The 23,796-nt window shown below is 42.2% G+C and overlaps 1 protein-coding gene across 2 annotated transcripts in view; it reads left to right on the top strand.

Moving 5' to 3' along the window:
• The window catches only part of EFTUD2 (elongation factor Tu GTP binding domain containing 2), a 98,513-nt gene that overhangs the window by 58,025 nt on the left and 16,692 nt on the right, over positions 1-23,796 (top strand). For both annotated transcript variants that reach the window (XM_063132956.1, XM_063132965.1), the window contains 9 exons: positions 3,386-3,497; positions 5,791-5,931; positions 6,939-7,040; positions 7,172-7,254; positions 8,900-8,986; positions 9,668-9,794; positions 11,123-11,210; positions 15,876-15,994; positions 22,845-22,939. In XM_063132956.1, the coding sequence (XP_062989026.1) occupies positions 3,386-3,497; positions 5,791-5,931; positions 6,939-7,040; positions 7,172-7,254; positions 8,900-8,986; positions 9,668-9,794; positions 11,123-11,210; positions 15,876-15,994; positions 22,845-22,939 (954 nt within the window). The remainder of the gene's footprint in view (positions 1-3,385; positions 3,498-5,790; positions 5,932-6,938; positions 7,041-7,171; positions 7,255-8,899; positions 8,987-9,667; positions 9,795-11,122; positions 11,211-15,875; positions 15,995-22,844; positions 22,940-23,796) is intronic.

Genomic DNA, 23,796 nt, shown 5'->3' with positions numbered 1-23,796 from the left:
ACACAAAGAAACCCCTCTCCCTCTCCCTGCGATGAAGCAAAAGATATTCTCTTAAAGGAACCATGGGCTCAGCCCATGACACAAATATCATCCTCAACGCAGTAAACCCGACGGCACCGACAAACGCTGGCTTTGACTCTCTTCAATTCCTACCCACCATGACATCTTTTGGTCACCAACTCTCCCCTTTCTTTTCAGCATGGTCCCACATAACAACAGATTCTTGGGTCCTCAAAATTGTGGGAGAGGGATATCGTATAGAATTCTGGGCAACACCACCACTGGGACACGTTCAGTTCACCCAACCTTTGTTATCTCTATGCAAAAGCCCTTCTACAAAAGGGGGCAATTGTTTGTGTGTTTCCAGGCGATATCTAAGGTTTTTTTTAACTCCCAATACTTTACTGTGCCAAAAAGAGATGGTGGTCTTCACCCCATTTTAGACTTGAGAAACTTAAACCTTTTTGTGAGGACCATGAAGTTCAGGATGATCTCAATACCACAGATCCTCCCACTCCTCACCAAGAAGTTCTGGTTCACATCCATCGATCTTCAGGATGCGTATTTTCACATCGAGATCCACAAGTCATCCCAAAGATTCCTTCGTTTTGTGATGGGAGACCAGTTATTCCAATTCAGAATGCTCCCTTTCGGCCTGTCCACCGCACCACGCGTTTTTACCAAGTCTATGGCGGTAGTATGTGCACATCTCAGGCAGATGGGCATTCAGCTGTACCCTTATATCGACGACTGGCTAGTCGTAGGAAGGTCCATGGACAGCTTGACACAGCAGATCATGACAATTCGAGACCTCTTGGTAGACCTCGGTCTCTGCCTCAACAAGGAAAAGTCAAATTTCACCCCATCGCATTCGATAAAATTCATAGGAGCCATCCTTGATGCCGACACCAGTCGAGCCTACTTACCACAAGACAGAATCAACGCTCTAATCAAACTGGTCATTCAACTACAGAGCGTAAGGGCATACACCATCCAAAGGCTCTTGGGACTCATTCGCATGCCTCAAAATGTGTCGCCGCTATTTATGGTTCATCAGAGTCTTCAACCCGATGTCGAACGCGCACAGGAAAATTCTACGCATACCAACCACAGTTCTAACATCCCTGTCTTGGTGGACTTAATCAAATCTTCTTCTCCAAGGGATACCATTCTACTGCAGTTCCCCAGTGATCGTTGTAACAATGGATGCATCTCTCCTTGGATGGGGAGCCCACTGCAGAGGACTGACAACGCAGGGTGTTTGGACAGCCGAACAGAAGGCCTGTCGTATCAACATGCTAGAGCTCCTCGCAGTCCAAAGAGCTCTCCAATCCTTTGTATCGCTCATCAGGAACAAACATGTGCAAGTCACCTCCGACAACACCACGGTGGTTTTCCACCTCAACAAACAGGGAGGAAAGAAATCTGTTCGTTTAGTCAACTTCACAATACAGATCTTGGAAGGGTGCCTGCAACGCAACATCACTGTCATAGCAGTCCACATAGCAGGCAAGGACAACGAGTTGGCAGACCAATTCAGCAGGATGATTTCCTCTGTGCATGAGTGGCAACTACACCAACAAGTTGTCCACATCATTTTTCAGCGTTGGGGAATTCCTTCATCCGACCTATTTGCAACGCAGAAGAACTCGGTGTGCCGCCTCTTCTGCAGCAGGGCAGGTCTGGGACGGCATTCAAAAGGGGATGCTTTCCTACTCAGCTGTCAACACCTCTCGAATCCACCTTACACACCTTGGATGTCAGACGCGTGTTAGCTTTTTATAAGGTGCGCACGAAAGATTTTTGTTTGTCACCTCGCCTGTTTGTCTGTTACGGACAACGTAAGAAGGGTCAACCTGTGTCAACACAAAGGCTGTCTGCATGTACAGACAATTGTACAGACAATTACCTTGGCTCACAAATTGGCCAGGATTGACTTGCCTAGTAATATCAGGGCACACTCTATTAGGGCTGTTTCTAAATCAACAGCGTTTGGATGTGGGGTCTCCTTGCTCGACCTTTGTCGTGCTGCAACCTGGTCTACCCCAACAATGTTCGTTAGACACTACAGGCTAGACGTACGTTCCAGAACAGACTGCTCTTTTGGGAGAGCCGTTCTGCTGTCCGTCCTGCAATAAGACACCTACCCACCTCCGGTAAGTCAGCTTGCTAATCGCCCATAGGTGTGATGCACAAAGGCGACAAAGAAGAAGGACAGGTTGCTTACCTGTAACTGGTTCTTTGAGTGGTCGTCTGTGCAGTCACACAACCCACCCACCTTCCCCTCTGGGTGTCGTTTATAGGCATTTTTCCTCTTTGGGGACTGTTCTTCAGTCCATGGGCCGCAATGTCGGTCTCTAGGGAACTGAGGGACTGGGCGGGAATGCTCCTGCACATGCGCAGTACGCAATGGGGGAGGGTTCCGACCCAAAAATCTCTATCAGCTAGAAACTTCCCAAATGAAGATCTGTGCAGGCGTGAAGCCCATAGGTGTGACTGAACAGATGACCACTCGAAGAACCACAGTTATAGGTAAGCAACCTCTCCTCCCTTGGATTGGGGAACTTCTTTTTTTAGAAGTAATTAAAGCTTCTTCCGGAGTCAGACTTTCAATTACTTGAGTGTTTGGGGAGCTGATTGAGGGAGCAGCTTAGCAAACCAAAGGGTAATAAAAGTTTTGCCAAAACAAAAAAACTAGTCTTATGAGTTATGCATACTTATATATACTGACTATTGTGCAGATTCTGCATCTGATAATGGCAAGAAGTTTGTATATAGGGTGCTGAACATACTCCTAGATATTCCTCACCCTGATTCACAGCCTCCTAAAATTTCACAATGTATTACACACAACACAGCCTCACTTTGCATACTTAAAGGGCTAGAAGCTTGCTTATTGCAAATGAAAGCTGAGATTCTTGGGATGCTGAATTTGGCACACAATGCCAATTTTTTTTTATAACAGGACTTTCTTGCATGCACGCTCACATCAATTCACACCCTTGTCAACTATAACCCAACTTTTATTCAGTCTTCTTAACAACTACCAATGAAAGTTCATCAACTTCTTCCTGGGTACTTTGTGAGGCAATGATAGAATGGTAGAATTGTGTCAGTGGGTTCATTCAGTTGATGACAGCCTGACATTCAAGCTGTTCAAACACAAGTAATCCTTTTTTCCCTTTGCAGCATTAGCTGCCAATTGGGAAAGAGGCAATAAAATTATGCCCATGTGAATGCATTAACAACTTGGTTTAACCTGCCTGCAAAACTCTAAATCCCCCTTAAAAGTAGTTATTACTGCAAGTATGTGAAAACCTAAGGGAGTTTCCTTGCAGTGAAGGACAGGAATACTGGAGATGCATCAAGGTATGTTCCATTTCAGGTACCACATAGAGGTCAACAGGGTCCCTGCTGGAAACTGGGTGCTTATCGAGGGAGTGGACCAGCCTATTGTGAAGACAGCCACAATCACTGAACCTAGAGGCAACGAAGAGGTAGAGCAGCTGTTATCAACATTTTCCTTGTCTTGTAGATTGTAGAAATAGGTGCCAGAACAGCATTATCCATATCTTTGGTAGTATACTAAGATGGTGTTTTGTGCAATGACGCCCTGTCCCTGCCTGGTTTTAACTTAATTTTGTAAAATGCCCTTCCCCAGCATTTTCATCTTAGTGTGTGTTGTGTTGAGCAGGAGTTTGAAGCTCTAGAGGTAATTTGCCTTTCTAGTTTGTTCTTGTGCTGACATTGGGCTGGTTCAAACATTAACATCCCACCTTAATAAAGCACAGTTTACTATAAATGGTCTATTATAAATTCATTGCTTAAAAAAGCCCTGCTGGTTTAAGACCAGAGTTAAAGCTATCTCATCCTGCTGTGAGCTGACTCATGCCAGTTTGTTATTTACATTTATAGCTGGCAAGATGGGCTAAACAGTGAGAGAAAGTCTTCTAGCGGTTAGGCTAGTTGCTTCATAAGACAATATGGGACCAGGACAACGTGCAGTGTCATTGCTGACCAAGGAAAAATGTGAGTGCATGGAGGGTAGTTTGCAAGCAAAGCACAACATCATCATTGATCATGGGGCACATCAATTAAGGCATCAACCTTAGGTTTCCATTTCCTGGTTTTGTGGAGCTTGACCCAAGATGACATAGCCTTAACTCAGATCTTAAACAGGCAGGTTTTTTAATCATTGATTTTCCCTGGTTTTTGAAAAGGAGATTTATCGTTATAGTGTTGGCAATCCCACCCTCTCCCCAGTGTATTTGAATCTGCTTTCCTGCAAGTTTACCAATATGATAATTCATTTATAAATACTTAAGTAAAGGTAATCATGATTTCATTTCAAGAATCAGGATTCTAAAATCTCAGGGAGAACTTCCACAGATATAAGAGGCTGTTCTCCACAGTCACCATCCTCATGTAAGAAGTGATGTGAATGATGAGGGGAGGGTGGAGCTAATTCGCGTATCTCCACTTCTCTTCCTCACATGAAGAGCTTTACACACATTGAGTGGTAGAGAGGGTTAGATTCTCACAACCATCTTAGTAAGTGTACATAGAGTGTGAACACATTCAGTGTAACGTGAATATATCCTTAGTGCGGGACACTATTCTTGCATGTTCTTTTCCCACCAGCAACTGGTGCACACAGGCTTACTGCCTCGAATACTGGAGATAGCACACAACCATCAGGGCTAGTAGCCATTGATAGCGGTTGCCTCCAGGAATTTATCCAACCCCTTTTAAAGCCATCCAAATTAGTGGCAATCACTACATCTTGTGGTAGTGAGTTCCATAATTTAATTATACGTTGTGTGAAGAAGTACTTCCTTTTATTTGTCCTGGATCTCCCATAATGACTGATGCTTGCCTGGAGGGATGGAGTGCCGTGTGTGGCTCCTTCCCACACAGGTGCTGTGGAACCAGCAGGATAAGTGCCTACACATAAAAGTTCCTAGAGCTCTGGGGCATCCACCTTTCTATTCTAGTACTGGAACACCTAGTCATTGGATACCTGGTTCTGATCCAATCGGACAGCACAGCAGTGGTTACTAAATCCCCCTTAAAAGTAGTTACTACTGCAAGTATGTGAAAACCTAAGGGAGTTTCCTTGCACCAAGGAAAATCACCAAGGTAGATCACCAAGGAAAATCACAGTCAGGATACTATACACAGGGACGTGATTCCCCTCCTAGTATTATGAGCAGTGGGTCACACCCTGTCTCTCTACACTATGCATGTAAAATGCATTCTAATATGCTAGTGGACTGGCCAAGCTGTCTGTGACTAGATCTCACTGAATGGGCCCTTCATCCATGGGTGTTCAACCTTTGGAGGGATCACTTCAGAAATCTGTGCTTGGATCTGTTTGCCTCTCCAGAAAACATAAAATCTCAGTCTCTTCAGCACGCACACACAGCTGCATTAGGATCTTCTCCCTCCCTAGAACTTCTCCCTCCCTTCAAGATGTTCCACACACCTTAAGACAGGGATTGGGAGCCTTGGCCCTCCAGATGTCCAAAACTCTAGATCCCCCTTAAAAGTGATTCCAACTCTTATGAGCCCCAGCAAGAATGCCCAATGTGCAGGGGGGATGGGAGTTGCAGTCCAACAGCATCTGGAGGGGAGCCCACTTCCTAGTTTGAATATTTCTGCCTTAGCCTTGGAAGATAAATTTGGCTGTTGTAAGAATAATCTGTTTATAACCCCATGACTGCTGACAAGAACTCTAGAGGAAAGGTGGGATGCAAATATGGTGAATAATACATTCCTGTTTGGTTTCAGGCTCAGATATTCCGTCCCTTGAAGTTCAATACCACGTCTGTCATCAAAATAGCTGTGGAACCTGTAAATCCCTCTGAGCTACCTAAGATGCTGGATGGCCTACGGAAGGTCAACAAAAGCTACCCCTCTCTCACTACCAAGGTGTGTGATTCCCATCCCAATGTCAGAAGGTTAGAGTGGGTAGGCAAGAGGGAACGGGAGCAGTTGAAGAAAGTGGGAGCAATTTGTCACTTTCCTTGGCCACACTGGTCCCAACAAGGAAATGATATAATAAGAATACCTGATTCCTTCAATGAGGATAAAAAATAATGCTGCTTTGGAATGTGCTCCTGTGACAAATGGACTGAGAGGCCTGAGTCAAGGCAAGAATGACAGATGCTTTTGCATGGATCTTTTATAGTTCTCTGCTAAGATGCACAACCGGCACATCTGCTATATTGTAAGGCAGGCAATTGGGGCATGCTCCATATGTTTGCCTGTCGTTGCAGTTAACATGGCAATTAAAGAAGGAAATAGTGGTTCTTTAAATTTTCTGATGGGCTGTAGAGCTGTGGTTATTACATTTGAATGTACTACTTGGCATGTGTTTCCTGTGACCTGATTCTGTCTTAAATTTCTATTCTCAGTTGCTAATTGCAATTTCTGGCCCAGGCTGTGCTTCTTAGGGCTTGGGTTTTCCCACACTTGAAAATGGTGGCTGTGATATTTGTTGTTTGTCCCGAGCAATCAAGTACTCAAATTTATGCTGCTGCTGACCAGGATGGTTCATTTTAGCTGTAGAGATTCTGTGTCCTACTACACATTTCTGCTGCTAGCCATGTAAAGTTCAGAATTCTGTTTGTTTTCTTAAGTGCAGAGGAAAGATAAAATGCTCACCTTCTGTAATGCAATAGGTGGAGGACCTAACAATTCTCGCAAAACTTGAAAGGGTGGCACATAAGACCACATGCAGATGGGTACATATATGGATATTTGGTCTGTTTTTATTGAAATTTATGTATAATCCACTTTTTCTAGAATGCTGTAGCCAATTGAAATCAATACTTTTAAAACGTGTGTGTGTTCTTTTATCCTTTTTATGATCTGTTCTATTTTGTTGAAATTTAGAATAATATTAATAATGTTTTATCCTGTGCATGTTCCTCCAGGTGGAAGAATCTGGGGAACATGTGATCTTGGGAACAGGCGAACTATATCTTGACTGTGTAATGCATGACCTACGGAAAATGTACTCTGAGATTGATATTAAGGTATGAAAGACATTGCCCTATCTCTAATGTTGACTTGGTGAGCCCAAACATTGACTTTATCCCATCTGAATTCCACTTGGGAGGTTGTTTGTCCATGCCTAAATTATCAGTTCTATTTTCCTTTTTCAAAGGTAGCAGATCCTGTTGTCACATTCTGTGAGACAGTTGTGGAAACATCTTCCTTGAAGTGTTTTGCTGAGACACCCAATAAGAAGTAAGATCTTTGAGAATCTTAAAATGTGAGCCATGAATGTGATGCTATAAAAAAAATTCTAAATGCTGGTTTAGCATTATCACTGTTTGAGAAGGAAAGGATTATTCATCAATATGCAGGCTAGTCCTTTGCTGCGTTAGCTTATCCAGTGTTGATTATGTCATTTTTTAAGAGTCTTCAGGTGAACTGGAAGGAGTATGACATGGAAGCCATTTTAAATCCCTCCCTATGGCAGGTGTCCTCATTTGGCAAACTATTCATGTTCTCCTATGGGTCGTGGTGTTTTCTGGGCATTGCCATTGGTGTTTTTCAAGAGGCTATATATATATAACGGGTCTGCAACTTTTTTGGCCCCATGGGCACATTTGAGAAGCTGTTCAGGACACCATCACAAATTGGCTGCCATGGGTGGTGTGGACATGTAGCCTGACCCAAAAACTGAGTATAAGGCAGAGGAGGGTTCTGAACCTTTGAACCCCGTTTTCTGTGCCACTGGAAAATTATTATTATTATTATTATTATTATTATTATTATTATTATTATTTATTTATTTATATACCACCCCATAGCCGAAGCTCTCAGGGTGGTTTACAAAGATTAAAACATGGAACATTATAAATGTAGCCCCCATTGATCTCTTTAGCCCCTTCCCTGCTGGCTTCCCTGACACAGGCTTACTGCTGCCCTTTCTAGCCCCCTGGTGACCTCTGTAGCCCCCACAATTTAACAGACAGCAGCAACAGAGGTCTCTTTTTCTTCATAGCTGTGGAAAGCATCAGCCTACAGCCTACCACCTTCACTTTCTAAGAATGTCTATGAACCACATGTGTGGCCCAGAGACATTCATAGGAAATTAAGATGGCATTGGCTGAAGACACTCACTTCATTTGAAGCAATCCCAGTTGCCAACAAGGACATTAAATAAAAATAAAATTGGGATATGTAGGGCTAGTGCCAAGGAAGGTGTTGGTACGTCCAATAGAATGCCTAGAAGGGAAGCAGACTAGCCATGTAGGCATTGTTTAATGTCCACAGGTCCCTCTTGCTCTCATTTGCTATTTTGAATTACTTGGCTCCTTCTACACTAAGCTCTAGAAGCAGGAGATACAGTATAGGTAGTTGGGACCTGTTGGGTAGATCTTTCCAAAATAAAATAAAATAAAACCTTCTAGAGGGGATAGTTAAGAGAGGATATCCAGAAAATTCTATAAAGCAGGGGTGGGAACCTATTTTCTGTTCACAGCTGGCAATCCCTCAGGCAAAATCAATCAGGGGCTATGTGATAACAGTGAGTGGAGCCAAAGCCAGCAGTGGGTGGGGCCACCCCCTTTTCTCTCCCTCCAGCAGACTGTCAGAGGAGGGAAAGATGAGTCTTGACAGAGGTCTGTACCGATCACTTGCAGAGGGCTTTTGAAATTAGGCTGAGGACTGTAGGTTTCCCACCCTTCAAATAGAAGAGGGGGCATCACCATCAAGGGCAGAACAAGAAGCAGTGATTTCAAACTACCAGGGAGGTTAAGTTCCTAATTTTAATAGCAGTCCCCTAATGGAACAAGCTTCAGAATGAATTGCCTTTTGTTCTAGAAAATGTTCCTTCATCTTTCTTCATCTTTCCCTGCTAAATGATGTTTGTATTTCTTGTCAGGAACAAGATCACAATGATTGCTGAGCCTCTGGAAAAGGGTCTTGCTGAAGACATTGAGAACGAAGTGGTACAGATAACGTGGAATAGGTATGCAGCTTGCTGAAGTGCTGGCAGTGTTAGAGAATGCTTGGAGTAGATATCCTTCCCCACTCCCTCCACCTCTAGGCACTTGACCTGGCAAGCCAACTCAACTCATTGTGACTACAGGGGTGCCACAATCCTCTGCCACTGCAGCTCCTAGTTGCCCCTGGCACTGCAGTCCCATCTACCATGTTTGCAATACCTTGTATGTAGAAGCAAACAGATGTTTAAAAACACAAATGTAGTTGTGTCCAGAGGCCACCACTATGCGTGTTACGTATTGCATTGCACAAAATCAATAACCTGACAATGCACAAAATCAAGGAAACCAGGCCTGTGGGCCGGCACACAGAGAGTACTTTTACAAAAAATAATTCAGTTTTTAAAAATGTGCTGCTTGATTAATCAAGGGCACCTTTTAAATATGTGTGAAGGCTTTTAGTTGATTAATCAACTAGTTAAATATTGCAGCCGTAGAAAACACTCATATTTCAAAAATTGTGGTAGTTATAGTCATTACCAAGAGAACTCAGTCTTCCCTAAGAAATGTTTAAGGGATTAATAGACAAGTATCTGTTGGAAATGGCTCAAGCCAAAATTGGGCAGGAAGTTTAAGCTGGCCAACCTTTGAGCCCCCTCTCTTCTGTATTTGTTATATATTATATATATAAATTTATGTCTCATTAGGAAAAAGTTGGGCGAGTTTTTCCAGACCAAGTATGATTGGGATTTGCTTGCTGCCCGTTCTATCTGGGCCTTTGGGCCAGATGCTACTGGACCAAACATCTTGGTAGATGACACCCTCCCCTCAGAGGTAAGGACCCTACAGGAGAAGCTTGGGCTGGTTTTGAACCCAAGGTGATCAAAGGCCACTTATTCAGGACTAGTTCATTTCACATCCACCAATTTTGAATCCTGTGGTCTTAAAATAAATAATGCAAATGATGCTCATGGAGATTGAAACAAATACATTCACATGACTTGGTAAAAGCTGTATTAATCTTCAGATTTGTTTTCTCCCTTCTTCCTTTTCTCCAGTGGTCGAGAACGCTGGAAGTGTTCTCCACTCCACCCACTAGGAAACACTGTTCTGAAGAAAGATTTTGCTTGCCACAAAATAAGAGACACCTCTCTCTTCTTTTCTGAAGCAGTCTTTCACCTGCTACGTTATTTTGGAGGCCTGATTTATTCAGGGGTCAGTCAAAGTAGATTCTTTGGATTATCAAGATCAATCTAGACCATTTATGAAAGGAATGACAGTTTATTGATAGAAAATGGATACAGAATAAAAATACAAACAAAGCTCACACATCTCTTCAGCTGATGAAGCTAGCAACTCCCTTACAGCTGACATATGCTGGGGCCCCCAATCAACAGCGTAATAGGGCTCATTCCTAGAACCCTTCTCCCAAGTTTGTTGTCCACAGTCCCCCATGGAGCAAAGCCAAATTGCTTAGACCTCAGCCCAACCTTTTATACCCTTTTCTGATATTCTAGTAGCATTGCCAGGCACTAAGTTACCCCTCCCTGTGACTAAGAAATTCCAACACTGGAGACAGAGGATGGAAGAAACCTTCATAGAACAGAAAAGCAAAAGCAAACAGAGGAAATTAGGCAACTGCATAACTGTTGACATGAGGATTACATCCTCATCAGCACCAGACAGCTAGCATTTGTTAACATGTGGATTGGTGCCTGCTTGCTTGATACCAATCTTCCCATGTAAGAAGCCTATAGAGTTATTCAATATATACATGGCCTATTCTAAGAAATAGTAAAACTGCCCCTTAAACAAGCTTTTTTACATTTTATAAATAACATTTAGGACACGTGTAAATACCATTTAGGACACCATTTCTCCTGGTGAGTTTGACACCAGGAGGAATGGTGCTGATTCCTCACCATTCCTCCTGGTATCAGACTCACTACACCTGCCTACATGTGAATGGATACAGGTCATCTGTTCTGCTCTCTGTGAAGAAGGAAGAACATTGGAGCTATGGAGCTCCAATAGGAACCATTTCACCTCCATGCCTGTGCATGAGAGTTTTGGTGCCAAGTATTTCAGTTTATACACAGAGAGACCAACTTCCCTACTGTTGCTGTTACTTCTGTTGCTGCATATGTGTTTCTTCTTAACAGGTTGACAAAACCCTATTGGGTTCTGTGAAGGACAGTATTGTGCAAGGCTTCCAGTGGGGGACCAGAGAAGGGCCCCTCTGTGATGAGTGTGAGTAAAAAGATATAAAAAGGTGAACCCTGTCTTGGGGGGTTTCTTCCTATCCCAGGCATATTTTCTACACAAGATGAGATCTTAACACATCTGAAATGCCAACAATTCTGAGATGTTTAAGCATTGTGTTTCTCTAAGAAACTATGAAATATGCCTAGCAGAAAAGATTTCCTGCTCTTGTGTACGATCACTTTTCTTAGAGATTATTTCAAAGATCAATCTTGCTAGAAATTGTTAAACTCTTATTTCACCACTAGTCTTGAACATAGAAACAAATCAAAGGCTGAAGTAAATGGAGGTATAACTGCACAATAACTAATAGTGTCACATACGCCAGAAGTAATTACCTCTGATAACAAGACCTTATATTACGTCAGCTTGTTTGTTGTTCAGTTAGAAACTGAGAAATAAACTGAAATAGCAAGAAGAGACATGTGAACAAATGTGAATTTTGGTTTGGCAAGCAATTCTGAATCAATCTTAGTGCCAACAAATGAGAGAAACATTCTCAGGATGCAAAATAGATTTATTGACAAGAAATCCAACAACTTTCAGCCTCTCCTTTATTTTAAGGCCTTCTTCAAAATTGCAATAGGCCAAATTTATAATATTTTTAATATCAGTATATATGTATAGGCCTTAATGGCACTCTGTCATGTTTATAAGATTTTTAATACCAATATGCATAGGTTCCTCTGGCAATATGCTTAATTAACCTATAAGAAATACGTTTTAATACTATTATTATTATTATTATATTATTATTATTTATTTATTTATATAGCACCATCAGTGTAGAAGGTGCTGTACAGAGTAAAACACTAAAATAGCAAAACCCTGCCGCATAGGCTTACATTCTAATAGAATCATAATAAAACAATAAGAAGGGGAAGAGAATGCACCAAACAGGCACAGGGTAGAGTAAAACTAACAGTACAAAAGTAAGATCAAAATCAAGTTTTAAAAGCTTTAGGAAAAAGAAAAGTTTTTAGCTGAGCTTTAAAAACTGCAATTGAACTTGTAGTTCTCAAATGTTCTGGAAGAGCGTTCCAGGCGTAAGGGGCAGCGGAACAAAATGGACGAAGCCGAGCAAGGGAAGTAGAGACCCTTGGGCAGGTAAGAAACATGACATCAGAGGAGCGAAGAGCACGAGCGGGGCAATAGTGTGAGATGAGACAGGAAAGATAGGAAGGAGCGAGGTTGTGAAAAGCTTTGTAGGTCAACAGGAGAAGTTTATATTGGATTCTGAAGTGAATTGGAAGCCAATGAAGAGATTTCAGAAGTGGAGTAACATGGTCAGAGTGGCGAGCCAAGAATATGATCTTAGCAGCAGAGTGGTGAACAGAAACCAATGAACTGATGTGAGAAGAAGGAAGGCCCATGAGAAGAAGGTTGCAATAGTCCAACCAAGAAATAACCAATGCATGAACAAGAGACTTGGCAGAAGAGACAGACAAGAATGATCAAATCCTGGCAATATTATACAGGAAAAACGACAGGATTTAGCTACTGCCTCAATATGAGGAATAAAGGAGAGCGAGGAGTCAAATATAAAGCGAAGAGTATGAGCTTCCTTGACTGGAGTAAGTGTAACATCATTGACAGTAAGAGAGAATGAGAGATGAGAAGGTTTAGGAGGGAAAACAAGCAATTCAGTCTTTGCCATATTAAGTTTCAAACGACGATGAAGCAACCAAGCTGAGATAGCTGAAAGACATGCCGAGGTATGATCATGAACATCAGGAGAAAGTTCCGGAGATGAAAGGTATAATTGTGTATCATCGGCATACAGATGATATTGGAGACCATGAGATTGAATAAGATTACCCAAGGACAACATGTATAAAGAAAACAATAATGGGCCAAGCACCGAGCCTTGCGGAACCCCTACTGAAAGGGGAAAAGAAGAAGACGAGCTGCCATTAGCCAACACGTTGAAAGAGCAACCCGCTAGATAGGAGGCAAACCAGTTATAGACAGAGCCACAAAATCCGAGGTCATGAAGGGAATCTAAAAGAAGATCGTGATCAACCGTGTCAAAGGCTGCAGTAAGGTCCAGGAGAATAAGAACAGAATAAAGGCCTTTAGACTTGGCAATAAGAAGATCATTGGTAATCTTAGTAAGGGCTGTTTCAGTGGAATGCAAAGGACGGAATCCAGATTGAAAAGGATCCAGAGCAGAGTTACTAGAAAGAAAATCAAGACAACAAGAGTAGACCACACGCTCCAGGATCTTTGAAACAAAAGGCAACAAAGAGACAGGTCGGTAGTTAGACAGAGAAAGCACATCAAGAGTAGATTTCTTGAGAATAGGAGAGAATGTAGCATGTTTTAAAGCAGAAGGAAATGAACCAGAGGACAAAGAAAAATTAATAATATGAAGCAAGGAAGGGAGGATAGCGGGAATAAGATTTATAAAGACCCGAGAAGGAATCTGATCAAGAGAACAAGTGGAAGGCTTCGAAGAGCGCAGTATTCTAGACAGTTCATCAGCTGAGACCGAAGGGAACGCAGAGAAATTTGCAGAAGGAACTGACAAATGAGGGACAGGAACTGGAAGAGGCGCAGAGCTGGCCAGATCAGAGCGAATAGTTTGGATTTTAGCATTGAAAATAGAGGCAAAGTTATTAGCAGACAGAGAGGCGGGGAGAGATGGTGGATTAGGCTTCAGAAGAGAATTGAAGGATGCTAAGAGCCGCTGAGGATGCATAGCATTTGACTGGATCAACAGTGAGTAATACTGCTGTTTAACCAAGGAAATAGCAGAAGAGAAAGAAGAGAGAACAAATTTGTAATGGACAAAGTCCGCCCAGTCCCTGGTCCTACGCCAAAGGCGTTCAGCTGCCCGGGAACAAGAACAAAGGTAGCGGATGAAAGAGGTGAGCCACGGTTGGGGTTGAGAAGGACGAACTATCCAAGTTGTAGATGGAGCAAGATTATCAAGAGTTGAGGATCATAGAATAGCAGAGTTGGAAGGTGTGGCATTACACCCCACAAGTCAGTTCCCAAAGGTAAGTCTGCAGTGTCGTGGCAGAAGGGGCCTACAAGGCCATCGAGTCCAACCCCCTGCTCAATGCAGAAATGCACCCTAAAGCATCCCTGACAGATTCTTGTCCAGATCCCAATTGAATGCCTCTAGTGTGGGAGAGCTCACAACCTCCCTAGGTAACTGATTCCATTGTCGTACTGCTCTAACAGTCAGGAAGTTTTTCCTGATGTCCAGCTGGAATCTGGCTTCCTTTAACTTGAGCCCGTTATTCCGTGTCCTGCACTCTGGGAGTATTGAGAAGAGATCCTGGCCCTCCTCTGTGTGACAACCTTTTAAGTATTTGAAGAGTGCTATCATGTCTCCCCTCAATCTTCTCTTCTCCAGGCTAAACATGCCCAGTTCCTTCAGTCTCTCTTCATAGGGCTTTGTTTCCAGAGCCCTGATCATCCTGGTTGCCCTCCTCTGAACACGCTCCAGCTTGTCTGCATCCTTCTTGAATTGTGGAGCCCAGAACTGGACACAATACTCTAGATGAGGCCTAACCAGGGCCGAATAGAGAGGAACCAGTACCTCACGTGATTTGGAAGCTATACTTCTATTAATGCAGCCCAAAATAGCATTGGCCTTTCTTGCAGCCATATCGCACTGTTGGCTCATATTCAGCTTGTGATCTACAACAATTCCAAGATCCTTCCCGTTTGTAGTATTGCTGAGCCAAGTATCCCCCATCTTGTAACTGTGCCTTTGGTTTCTATTTCCTAAATGTAGAACTTGGCATTTATCCCTATTAAATTTCATTCTGTTGGGAGGAATTATTCATTCTGATAAGGAGGAATTAAAAAAAGAGACAGCTGAGTCCAAGGAGACGGCAGAAAAGGCAGAAGGAAGAGAGGAGGCTAGAGATTGAGAAAAAGCCTCATAATTGATAGATTGCAAATCACGACAAGAGCGAGAAACAGGATGTGAAGGAGGAGTTTTATGAGTAATCATGAAAGAAACTAGATGATGATCTGACAAAGGGAAGTCAGCAGCAGAAAAGTCCAAGACAGAGCAATTCCAAGTGAGAACAAGATTCAGACAGTGTCCAAGGGAATGTGTGGGTGCATCAGACCAAAGCTTAAGATCATAAGATCAAAAAAGCTTAAGATCAAAAAAAATGTTGTAAACCGCCCAGAGAGCTTCGGCTGTGGGGCGGTATATAAATGTAATTAAATAAATAAATAAATAAATAAGAGGAAGATAATGAGAGAAAACGTAGAGCTGCAGATTCTTGAGGGTCATCCACATGAATATTGAAATCACCCAAGATAAGGGTAGGACAGTTATCAGAGAGGAAAAAGGACAGCCATGAATCAAAATCAGAGAAATTTTGAGGACGTGCCTGGGGGGCGGTACAGAACTGCAATCCGCAGCTGCAATGGAGCAAAAAACCACCACTTAATTGTTCTCTATTTTATCATTAATGTCACAGCCCCCTGAAGAAGGCCTTAAAATAAAGGAAAGGCCGGAATGCATCTGGCTTCTTGTCAGTAAATATATTTTGCATCCTGAGAATTTGTTTTTCTCCTTTATGATCTGCTTTGGATGCTCATCTCCTTCTGATTCTTCCTTTGGTAGTATGTAAAAGCCCTAAATCTCTTAACTATGTTCTATGCTTTTTTTTTTTGCTCCAGTGATCCGCAATGTGAAGTTCAAGATCCTGGATGCTGTCATTGCCCAGGAGCCATTGCACCGGGGAGGTGGGCAGATCATTCCAACAGCCCGGCGAGTGGTGTATTCTGCCTTCCTCATGGTAAGAATTGCCATGCAGCATCTAGCATGGCACCAATGCCCAAGGCTCCTAGCATAGTATCTTTTGATACCAGGCACAGATCTTTTTGTTGTTGTTGTTCTCCTCCACCGAGGGTGGGGAATCTTTGGACCTCCAGATGTTGGACTGCAACTCTCATCGCTCCTACTCTTTGGATGTATTGCTTAGGATTGATAGGAGTTGTAATGGTGATAAGAAAGCGAGGGTAAATAAAAGTAAATGGTATTTGAGCCAAAAAAAGGGAGGATTGGGTCTCCCGAATATTAAATTATACTATGTAGCTAATAGATTAAGATATATAGTGGAGGCAATTACAGGATTAGGGGAATTAGATTGGATGGAAGAAAAAGTTACTAGTAATATAGAGACTAATTTGGAAAATGTATTTTTTATGGAAGGAAAAAAAAATGGGTGGAAAGTATAAATAACCCGCTTTTGAGGTCTCACTGGGAAATTTGGAGTAAATATAAAGGGGAGCTGCTTCCAAGCAGCTCTCCTTTGTCACCGGTAATAATGTTGAAGAATTTCCCGGAGGAATTAAAGAGTAGATTAAGTAAAGTTTTAATAGAAAAAAATAAAATGAAATTAAGGGAATGGTTAAGAGGAATGAGCACAAGAGAGGATATGGAAGAGGTTCTGAAGGATAAAAAATTAACTTGGTTGAATTATAGGCAATTAGAACAGTGGACTAAAAAGTGGGTAAGAGATAATGGAGATTGTAGAGAATTAACAAAGTTAGAGGAACTAATAGTTAAGAAAGATAATGAAAGGGAGAAAAGAACAGTGTTAAAAGGGTTGATGAGTGAAATAAACAGAATATTGGTGGAGAAAGGGATGGAGGATAATTCAGGTAAAATGGTTTGGGAGACAGATTTGAAGGTACAAATAGGACAACAGGGTTGGGAGGGATTACGGAAACAAAGAGCATTGAGAAATATGTCAGTAAGAATAAAAGAGAATTATTTTAAAATTGTATGGAAGTGGTACCTAACTCCGGTTAGATTGAATAAGATAAACAATCAGCAATCAGAAAATTGTTGGAGAGGTTGTGGGGTTAAAGGAACGTATTTGCATATGTGGTGGGAATGTAACTATGTTCAAAAATTGTGGAAGATGGTGTTTTTGGAGATTGAAGAAATTGTGGAAATGAAGATAGAACGAACACCAAAAGTTGCATTGCTGTCACTATTTGAAGAAGATTTTAAATGTAAAAAGGAAATTAAGGAACTGATAACGAATTTGCTGACTGCAGCGAGATTGATTGTAGCTAGGAACTGGAAGATTCAAGGGGAATATTCTATTGAAGAATGGTATAAAGAAGTATGGGATATAGCTGTTAATGATAAATTGACAAGTAATATTAAATGGAGAAGAGGTATAGCTAAATCAAATGATTTTGAAGGAATTTGGAAACAGTTCCTAATATTTGTGTTTTCTAAAGGAAGTGGGAAACCGCCAGCGGAAGAAAGCATGAGATTTTGGAAGCAGGAATAGATCCCGAGGTGGGGGGGGGGGGGCACTTATATGTTAAGAATGGTATATTGTATGATAGGATAAGTAATAGATAATATTTACTCAATATATATGTATTCAACATTTAGTTAAATGTATGTAGTATGTTGTGTTGTTGTTTTTGTAAGATGTTTATTTTGTGTTTTAAAATAAAAAAAAAAATATTAAAAAAAAAAAGGACTGATAGGAGTTGGAGTCCAACAACATCTGGAGGGCCACAGGCTTCCCACCCAGTTCTGTATTTTAAAACATCCCTTTAAAGGACTTTGAGATTATATTTCTTGCTGTTTTTAACTGCTCTGCTTGATGCTTTTTATTGTGTTTTCCTATTGATGAACTTTTAAAGTTTTATTGTAAACCACCCTGAAAACTGATTTTGAAGAGCAATATAGAAATATCTTAAGAGTAATCAAAGTTGACTAAGGGAAGAGGCCATAGCTCAATGACAGAGTACATGCTTTGCATGCAAAAGGTCACAGATTCAATTCCTGACATCTCCATGTAGGGTTCCCAGCCCTCCATGAGGGCTGGGAACAACCCTCATCTAAGACCCTGGAGAGCTATTGGCAGTACCAAGCTAGATGGTCCAGTGGTCTGACAGTATCATAACACCTTCCTATGTTAATAATATAAGAAAAGACACTGGAACAGACCTATCTAGTACCACATTCTGTTCCTACAGTGACTAGCCAGCTGCAGTGGGGACCCCATAGAATCATAGAATTGTAGAGTTGGAAGGGGCCTATAAGGCCATCGAGTCCAACCCTCTGCTAAGTGCAGGAATCCACATTAAAGCATACTTGACAGATGGCTGTGCAGCTGCCTCTTGAATGCCCCTAGTTCGGGAGAGCCCACTACCTCCCTAGGGAATTGGTTCCATTAAGTCAGGAAGTTTTTCCTGATGTTCAGCCGGAATCTGGCTTCCTCTAACTGGAGTCCATTATTCCATGTCCTGCACTCTGCGAGGATCGAGAAGAGGTCCTGGCCCTCCTCTGTGTGACAACCTTTTAAGTATTTGAAGAGTGCTATCATGTCTCCCCTCAATCTTCTCTCAGGCTAAACATGCCCAATTCTTTCAGTCTGTCTTCATAGGGTTTTGTTTCCAAACCCCTGATCATCCTCGTTGCCCTCCTCTGAATCCCCTCCAGCTTGTCTGCGTCCTTCTTGAAGTATGGTACCCAGAATTGAACGCAGTACTCAAGATGAGGCCTAACCAGTGCTGAATAGAGGAAAACTAGTGCCTTGTGTGATTTGGAAACTATATTCTATTAGCATTTGCTTTTTTCCCCAGCCACATCACACTGTTGGCTCATATTCAGCTTGTGATCTACAACAATTCCAAGATCCTTCTCTCTTGTAGTATTGCTGAGCCAAGTATCTCTCATCTAGTAACTGTGCATTTGGTTTCTTTTTCCTAATCCTAGAACTTGGCATTTATCTGTATTAAATTTCGTTCTATTGTTTTCAGCCCAGTGCTCCAGCCTATCAGGACCACTTTAAAGTTTTCTGTCTTCTAGGGTATTAGCTATCCCACCCAATTTTGTGTTGTCTGAAAATTTGATAAGCATTCCTTGTAGCTCCTCATCCATTAATAAAAATGTTGAAAAGCACTGGGCCCAGGACTGAGCCCAATGCTACCCCACTCATTACCTCCCCACAGTTTAAGAAGGTACCGTTGATGTATCTTTGAGTCTGATTCTGTAGCCAACTGTGGATCTATCTAAGAGTTGTTCCCTCTAGCCCACTTTTAGCTAGTTTCTTAATCAGAATATCATGGGGCACTTTGTCAAAAGCTTTGCTGAAGTCAAGATACATTATGTCCACAGCATTCCCACAGTCCACAAGGGAGGTTACCTGATCAAAAAATGAGATCAGATTAGTCTGACAAGATTTGTTCTTGACAAATCCATGTTGGCTTCTAGTATTGACTGCATTATTTTCAAGGTGCTTACAGATTGTCTTATTTATAATCTGCTCCAAAAATTTCCCAGGGATGGATGTCGGACTGACTGGTCTGTAGTTCCCAGGTTCCCCCTTTTTGCCCTATTTGAAGATAGGGACAACTTTAGCCCTCCTCCAGTTGTCCGGCACCTCACCCGTCTTCCATGATTTCGCAAAGATAATAGACAGTGGTTCTGAGACTTCTTCCGCTAGCTCCTTCATTACTCTAGGATGCAGTTCATCGGGCCCTAGAGATTTGAATTCATTCAAAGAAATTAGGTGTTCCCTGACCATTTGTTTATCAATCCCAAAGTGCAATACTGCCCCTTCAGCTTGTACTTCACTTTTTCCGGGGGGTTGTCATAGACCCATTTTTTGGAGAAGACTGAGCCAAAGTAGGAATTGAGCACTTCAGCCTTTTCTTTGTTATCTGTTATCAATTTGCCATCCTTATTAAGCAGTTGAACAGTGAGATTGATAAACAAATGGTCAAAGAACACCTAATTTCCTTGAATGAGTTCAAATCTCCAGGGCCCAATGAACTGCATCCTAAAGTAATGAAGGAGCTAGCGGAAGAATTCTCAGAACCTTTGTCTATTACCTTTGCAAAATCATGGAAGACGGGTGAGGTGCCGGATGACTGGAGGAGGGCTAACGTTGTCCCTATCTTCAAAAAGGGCAAAAAGGAGGAACCTGGGAACTACAAACCAGTCAGTCTGACATCCATCCCTGGGAAAATTCTGGAGCAGATTATAAAGAAGTCAATCTGTAAACACCTTGAAATCAATGCGGTGATCACTAGAAGCCAACATGGATTTGTCAAGAACAAGTCCTGTCAGACAAATTTGATCTCATTTTTTGATAAGGTAACCTCCCTTGTGGACTGTGGGAATGCTGTGGACGTCATATATCTTGACTTCAGCAAAGCTTTTGACAAAATACCACATGACATTCTGATTAACAAACTAGCTAAAAGTGGGCTAGATGGAACAACTATTACGTGGATTCACAGTTGGCTACAGAATCGGACTCAAAGAGTACTTACAAAGGAACCTTCTCAAACTGGGGAGAGGCAACGAGTGGGGTACCGCAAGGCTCAGTCCTGGCCCCAGTGCTCTTCAACGTTTTTATAAATGATTTGGACGAGGAGGTGCAGGAAACGCTTATCAAATTTGCAGATGACACCAAATTGGGTGGGATAGCTAATACCCTGGAAGACAGAAACAAACTTCAAAGTGATCTTGATAGGCTGGAGTGCTAGGCTGAAAACAACAGGATGAAATTTAATAGGGATAAATGCCAGGTTCTACATTTAGGAAATAGATACCAAAGGCACAGTTACAAGATGGGGGATACTTTGCTCAGCAATACTACAAACGAGAAGGATCTTGGAATTGTTGTAGATCACAAGCTGAATATGAGCCAACAGTGCGATATGGCTGCAAGAAAGGCCAATGCTATTTTGGGCTGCATTAATAGAAGTATAGCTTCCAAATCACGTGAGGTACTGGTTCCTCTCTGTTCGGCCCTGGTTAGGCCTCATCTAGAGTATTGCGTCCAGTTGGGCCCCACAATTCAAGAAGGACGCAGACAAGCTGGAGCGTATTCAGAGGAGGGCAACCAGGATGATCAGTGGTCTGGAAACAAAGCCCTATGAAGGGAGACTGAAAGAACTGGGCATGTTTAGCCTGGAGAAGAGAAGATTGAGGGGAGACATGATAGCACTCTTCAAATACTTCAAAGGTTGTCACACAGAGGAGGGCCAGGATCTCTTCTCGATCCTCCCAGAGTGCAGGACACGGAATAACGGGCTCAAGTTAAAGGAAGCCAGATTCCAGCTGGACATCAGGAAAAACTTCCTGACTGTTAGAGCAGTACGACAATGGAATCAGTTACCTAGGGAGGTTGTGGGCTCTCCCACACTAGAGGCCTTCAAGAGGCAGCTGGACTACCATCTGTCAGGGATGCTTTAGGGTGGATTCCTGCACTGAGCAGGGGGTTGGACTCGATGGCCTTTTAGGCTCCTTCCAACTCTGCTATTCTATGATTCTATGAACTACCATTTCTTTCCTCTGTCTGAAGAAAGCCTTTTTATTGCTTTTAGCATCCCTCGGTGGTCTCAGCTCATTGTCAGCTTTAGCCTTCCTGACGCCATTTTGGCAGTTCTGTGCTACCTGTCTGTACTTTTCTTTTGTAGCCTGTCTTTCCTTCCACTTCCTATATCTATCCTTTTTTTTTCAGGTCATCTCTAAGCTTTTTGTGAAACCACATTGGTTTCTTCTGTTGTCTTCTATCTTTTTTCCTTGTTGAAATTGTTTGTAATTGTTTTCTCCCAGGCTCATCCTTCTGTATTTCTGTGCAGGGATAGGTATTTTTAACATATAGTGCAACTCTGCCTCCCTTTCTATTTCTTCTGTTCTTTTTGAACATGTTATATCCTTCAATTGCTGTATTCCAGTCATGGGCGTCATCCCACCAAGTTTCTGTTATACCTATCAAGTCATATTTGCCTTAGAATCATAGAATCATAGAATAGCAGAGTTGGAAGGGGTCTACAAGGCCATCGAGTCCAACCCCCTGCTCAATGCAGGAATCCACCCTAAAGCATCCCTGACAGATGCTTGTCCAGCTGACAGATGCTTATCCAGCCTTCATATATTAAGAGTTCAAGTTCATTCTGTTTGTTTCCTATATTCTGGGCATTAGTATATAGACATCAAAGGCCATGTGCTTTGTAGTCTGGCTTCATTCCTACATTGCTGTGAACACTATTTTGGGGCACTTTTAGAGCTGTTCTCTGTGTTATGGGCATGAGTATATAGACATTAAAGACCATGTGCTTTATAGTCTGGCTTCTTTCTTACATTATTGTGAAGACTATTTCGGGGCACTCTTAGAGCTATTCTCTCTGTTACGGTGCATGTACACCATTGCCCCCTCCCCCTCATGTTACCCAGCAAATGGGATTGAGAGGCATAGTGCCTTTGATACTGAAGGTAATATATAGCCACTAATAGTCTTATTTATTGCCATGGATAGATATTTCTATGCAAAACATCTCTATTTATTCAGGGACTTGTTTTCATCATGTCTAGCTCACTTTTGGCTTCTGATTTAAAATCTTGCTAATAAATCTGATTTTTTAAAGAATGTATTAGTGGAGCAAAGACAGCACCTGTTTAGAATACTTTGCTGTTGTAATCTATCTGATGTATATAGAGGTCTGGCATTGTTATAGGTGGAGTGAGAAAGGAGGGATGAAAGTGGTGGAGAAAGATCTGGGGCAAAGAATTGAAAACCCTAAGCCTTATGTTGAATGTTATAGGAATGTTGATTGAAAGTTGAACACTGCTCTGTGGTGGTTCTCTACTTTCCTTAGGCCACTCCACGATTAATGGAGCCATATTACTTTGTGGAGGTCCAGGCCCCTGCTGACTGCGTGTCTGCAGTATACACAGTCCTGGCCAGGCGTAGGTAAGTGCCAGTCATGTTCATTAACCTTTTTGTTGCTTTGTTGTTTTAAGATGAGATTAGAAGTAATCCCATTTGGTATGTTCTTGGGGACCTGTATTCTGAAACCTATTAGCAGTTGATGGAAATTTAGCAGTTAAAATGTATAGTTAAATATACATGTGCAAGTTTCTCTGTCAAGGTGGCATTTCTTCATTACTTTTTGAGTCAAACTAAGCAATTATGCTAGAAAACAGTAAATGAGGTTGATTTTAAAGATGTTGCCCATTACCTGTTTTCCAGAGCTCCACAGAGGGCAATCCTTCACTTTTGTTTGCACCTCCCTCTGGACCATGTAGACAGAGTCAATTTGCCTCTTCTTCATGGGGAGGAGCTATTCTGCCTTCCCAGACCAGTTCTGTCTAATGAGCCATGTGGTTGAGTCAAACTTGTGCTCTTAACAGTCCAGCTTTTCAGTCGCTTTAGGCCTAGTTTTTATTTTACTTTAGCTTTTGATTTTATTCCTTGGGCAGCTAGTTGTTCCTCCCCATCTCTCCATAACAGGGATCCAGCTTCACATAGCTTCCCCAGGGGTGGACTCACAAGCAGCCGGCTTCCATTCAGCTTGGAAGCTAGCTGTCAGAGCGCATGCTCATGCTGCTGCCCCACTGCTTTTCCCAGGTCTTTTCACTGTGGCTTTGGAACAAGCAACAGCTGCAGCGGCCAGGAGGACAACCGACTATGCTCTGCTCCTCTCCCTTTCCTATCTACAGGGCAGGCAGAGAACATTGAGGCCCATTCACTCTGCTGGCCCTCTCAACCATGGCAGAAAGAAGTACTTGTCCAGGATCAGACTCCTGGATCAAACTCAGAAGCCTCAA

Source organism: Elgaria multicarinata, chromosome 1, assembly GCF_023053635.1.
Source record: "Elgaria multicarinata webbii isolate HBS135686 ecotype San Diego chromosome 1, rElgMul1.1.pri, whole genome shotgun sequence".
Lineage (NCBI taxonomy): Eukaryota > Metazoa > Chordata > Lepidosauria > Squamata > Anguidae > Elgaria > Elgaria multicarinata.
Note: the sequence above shows the minus strand (reverse complement) of the source record. Positions and strands in the feature narration are given on the sequence as shown.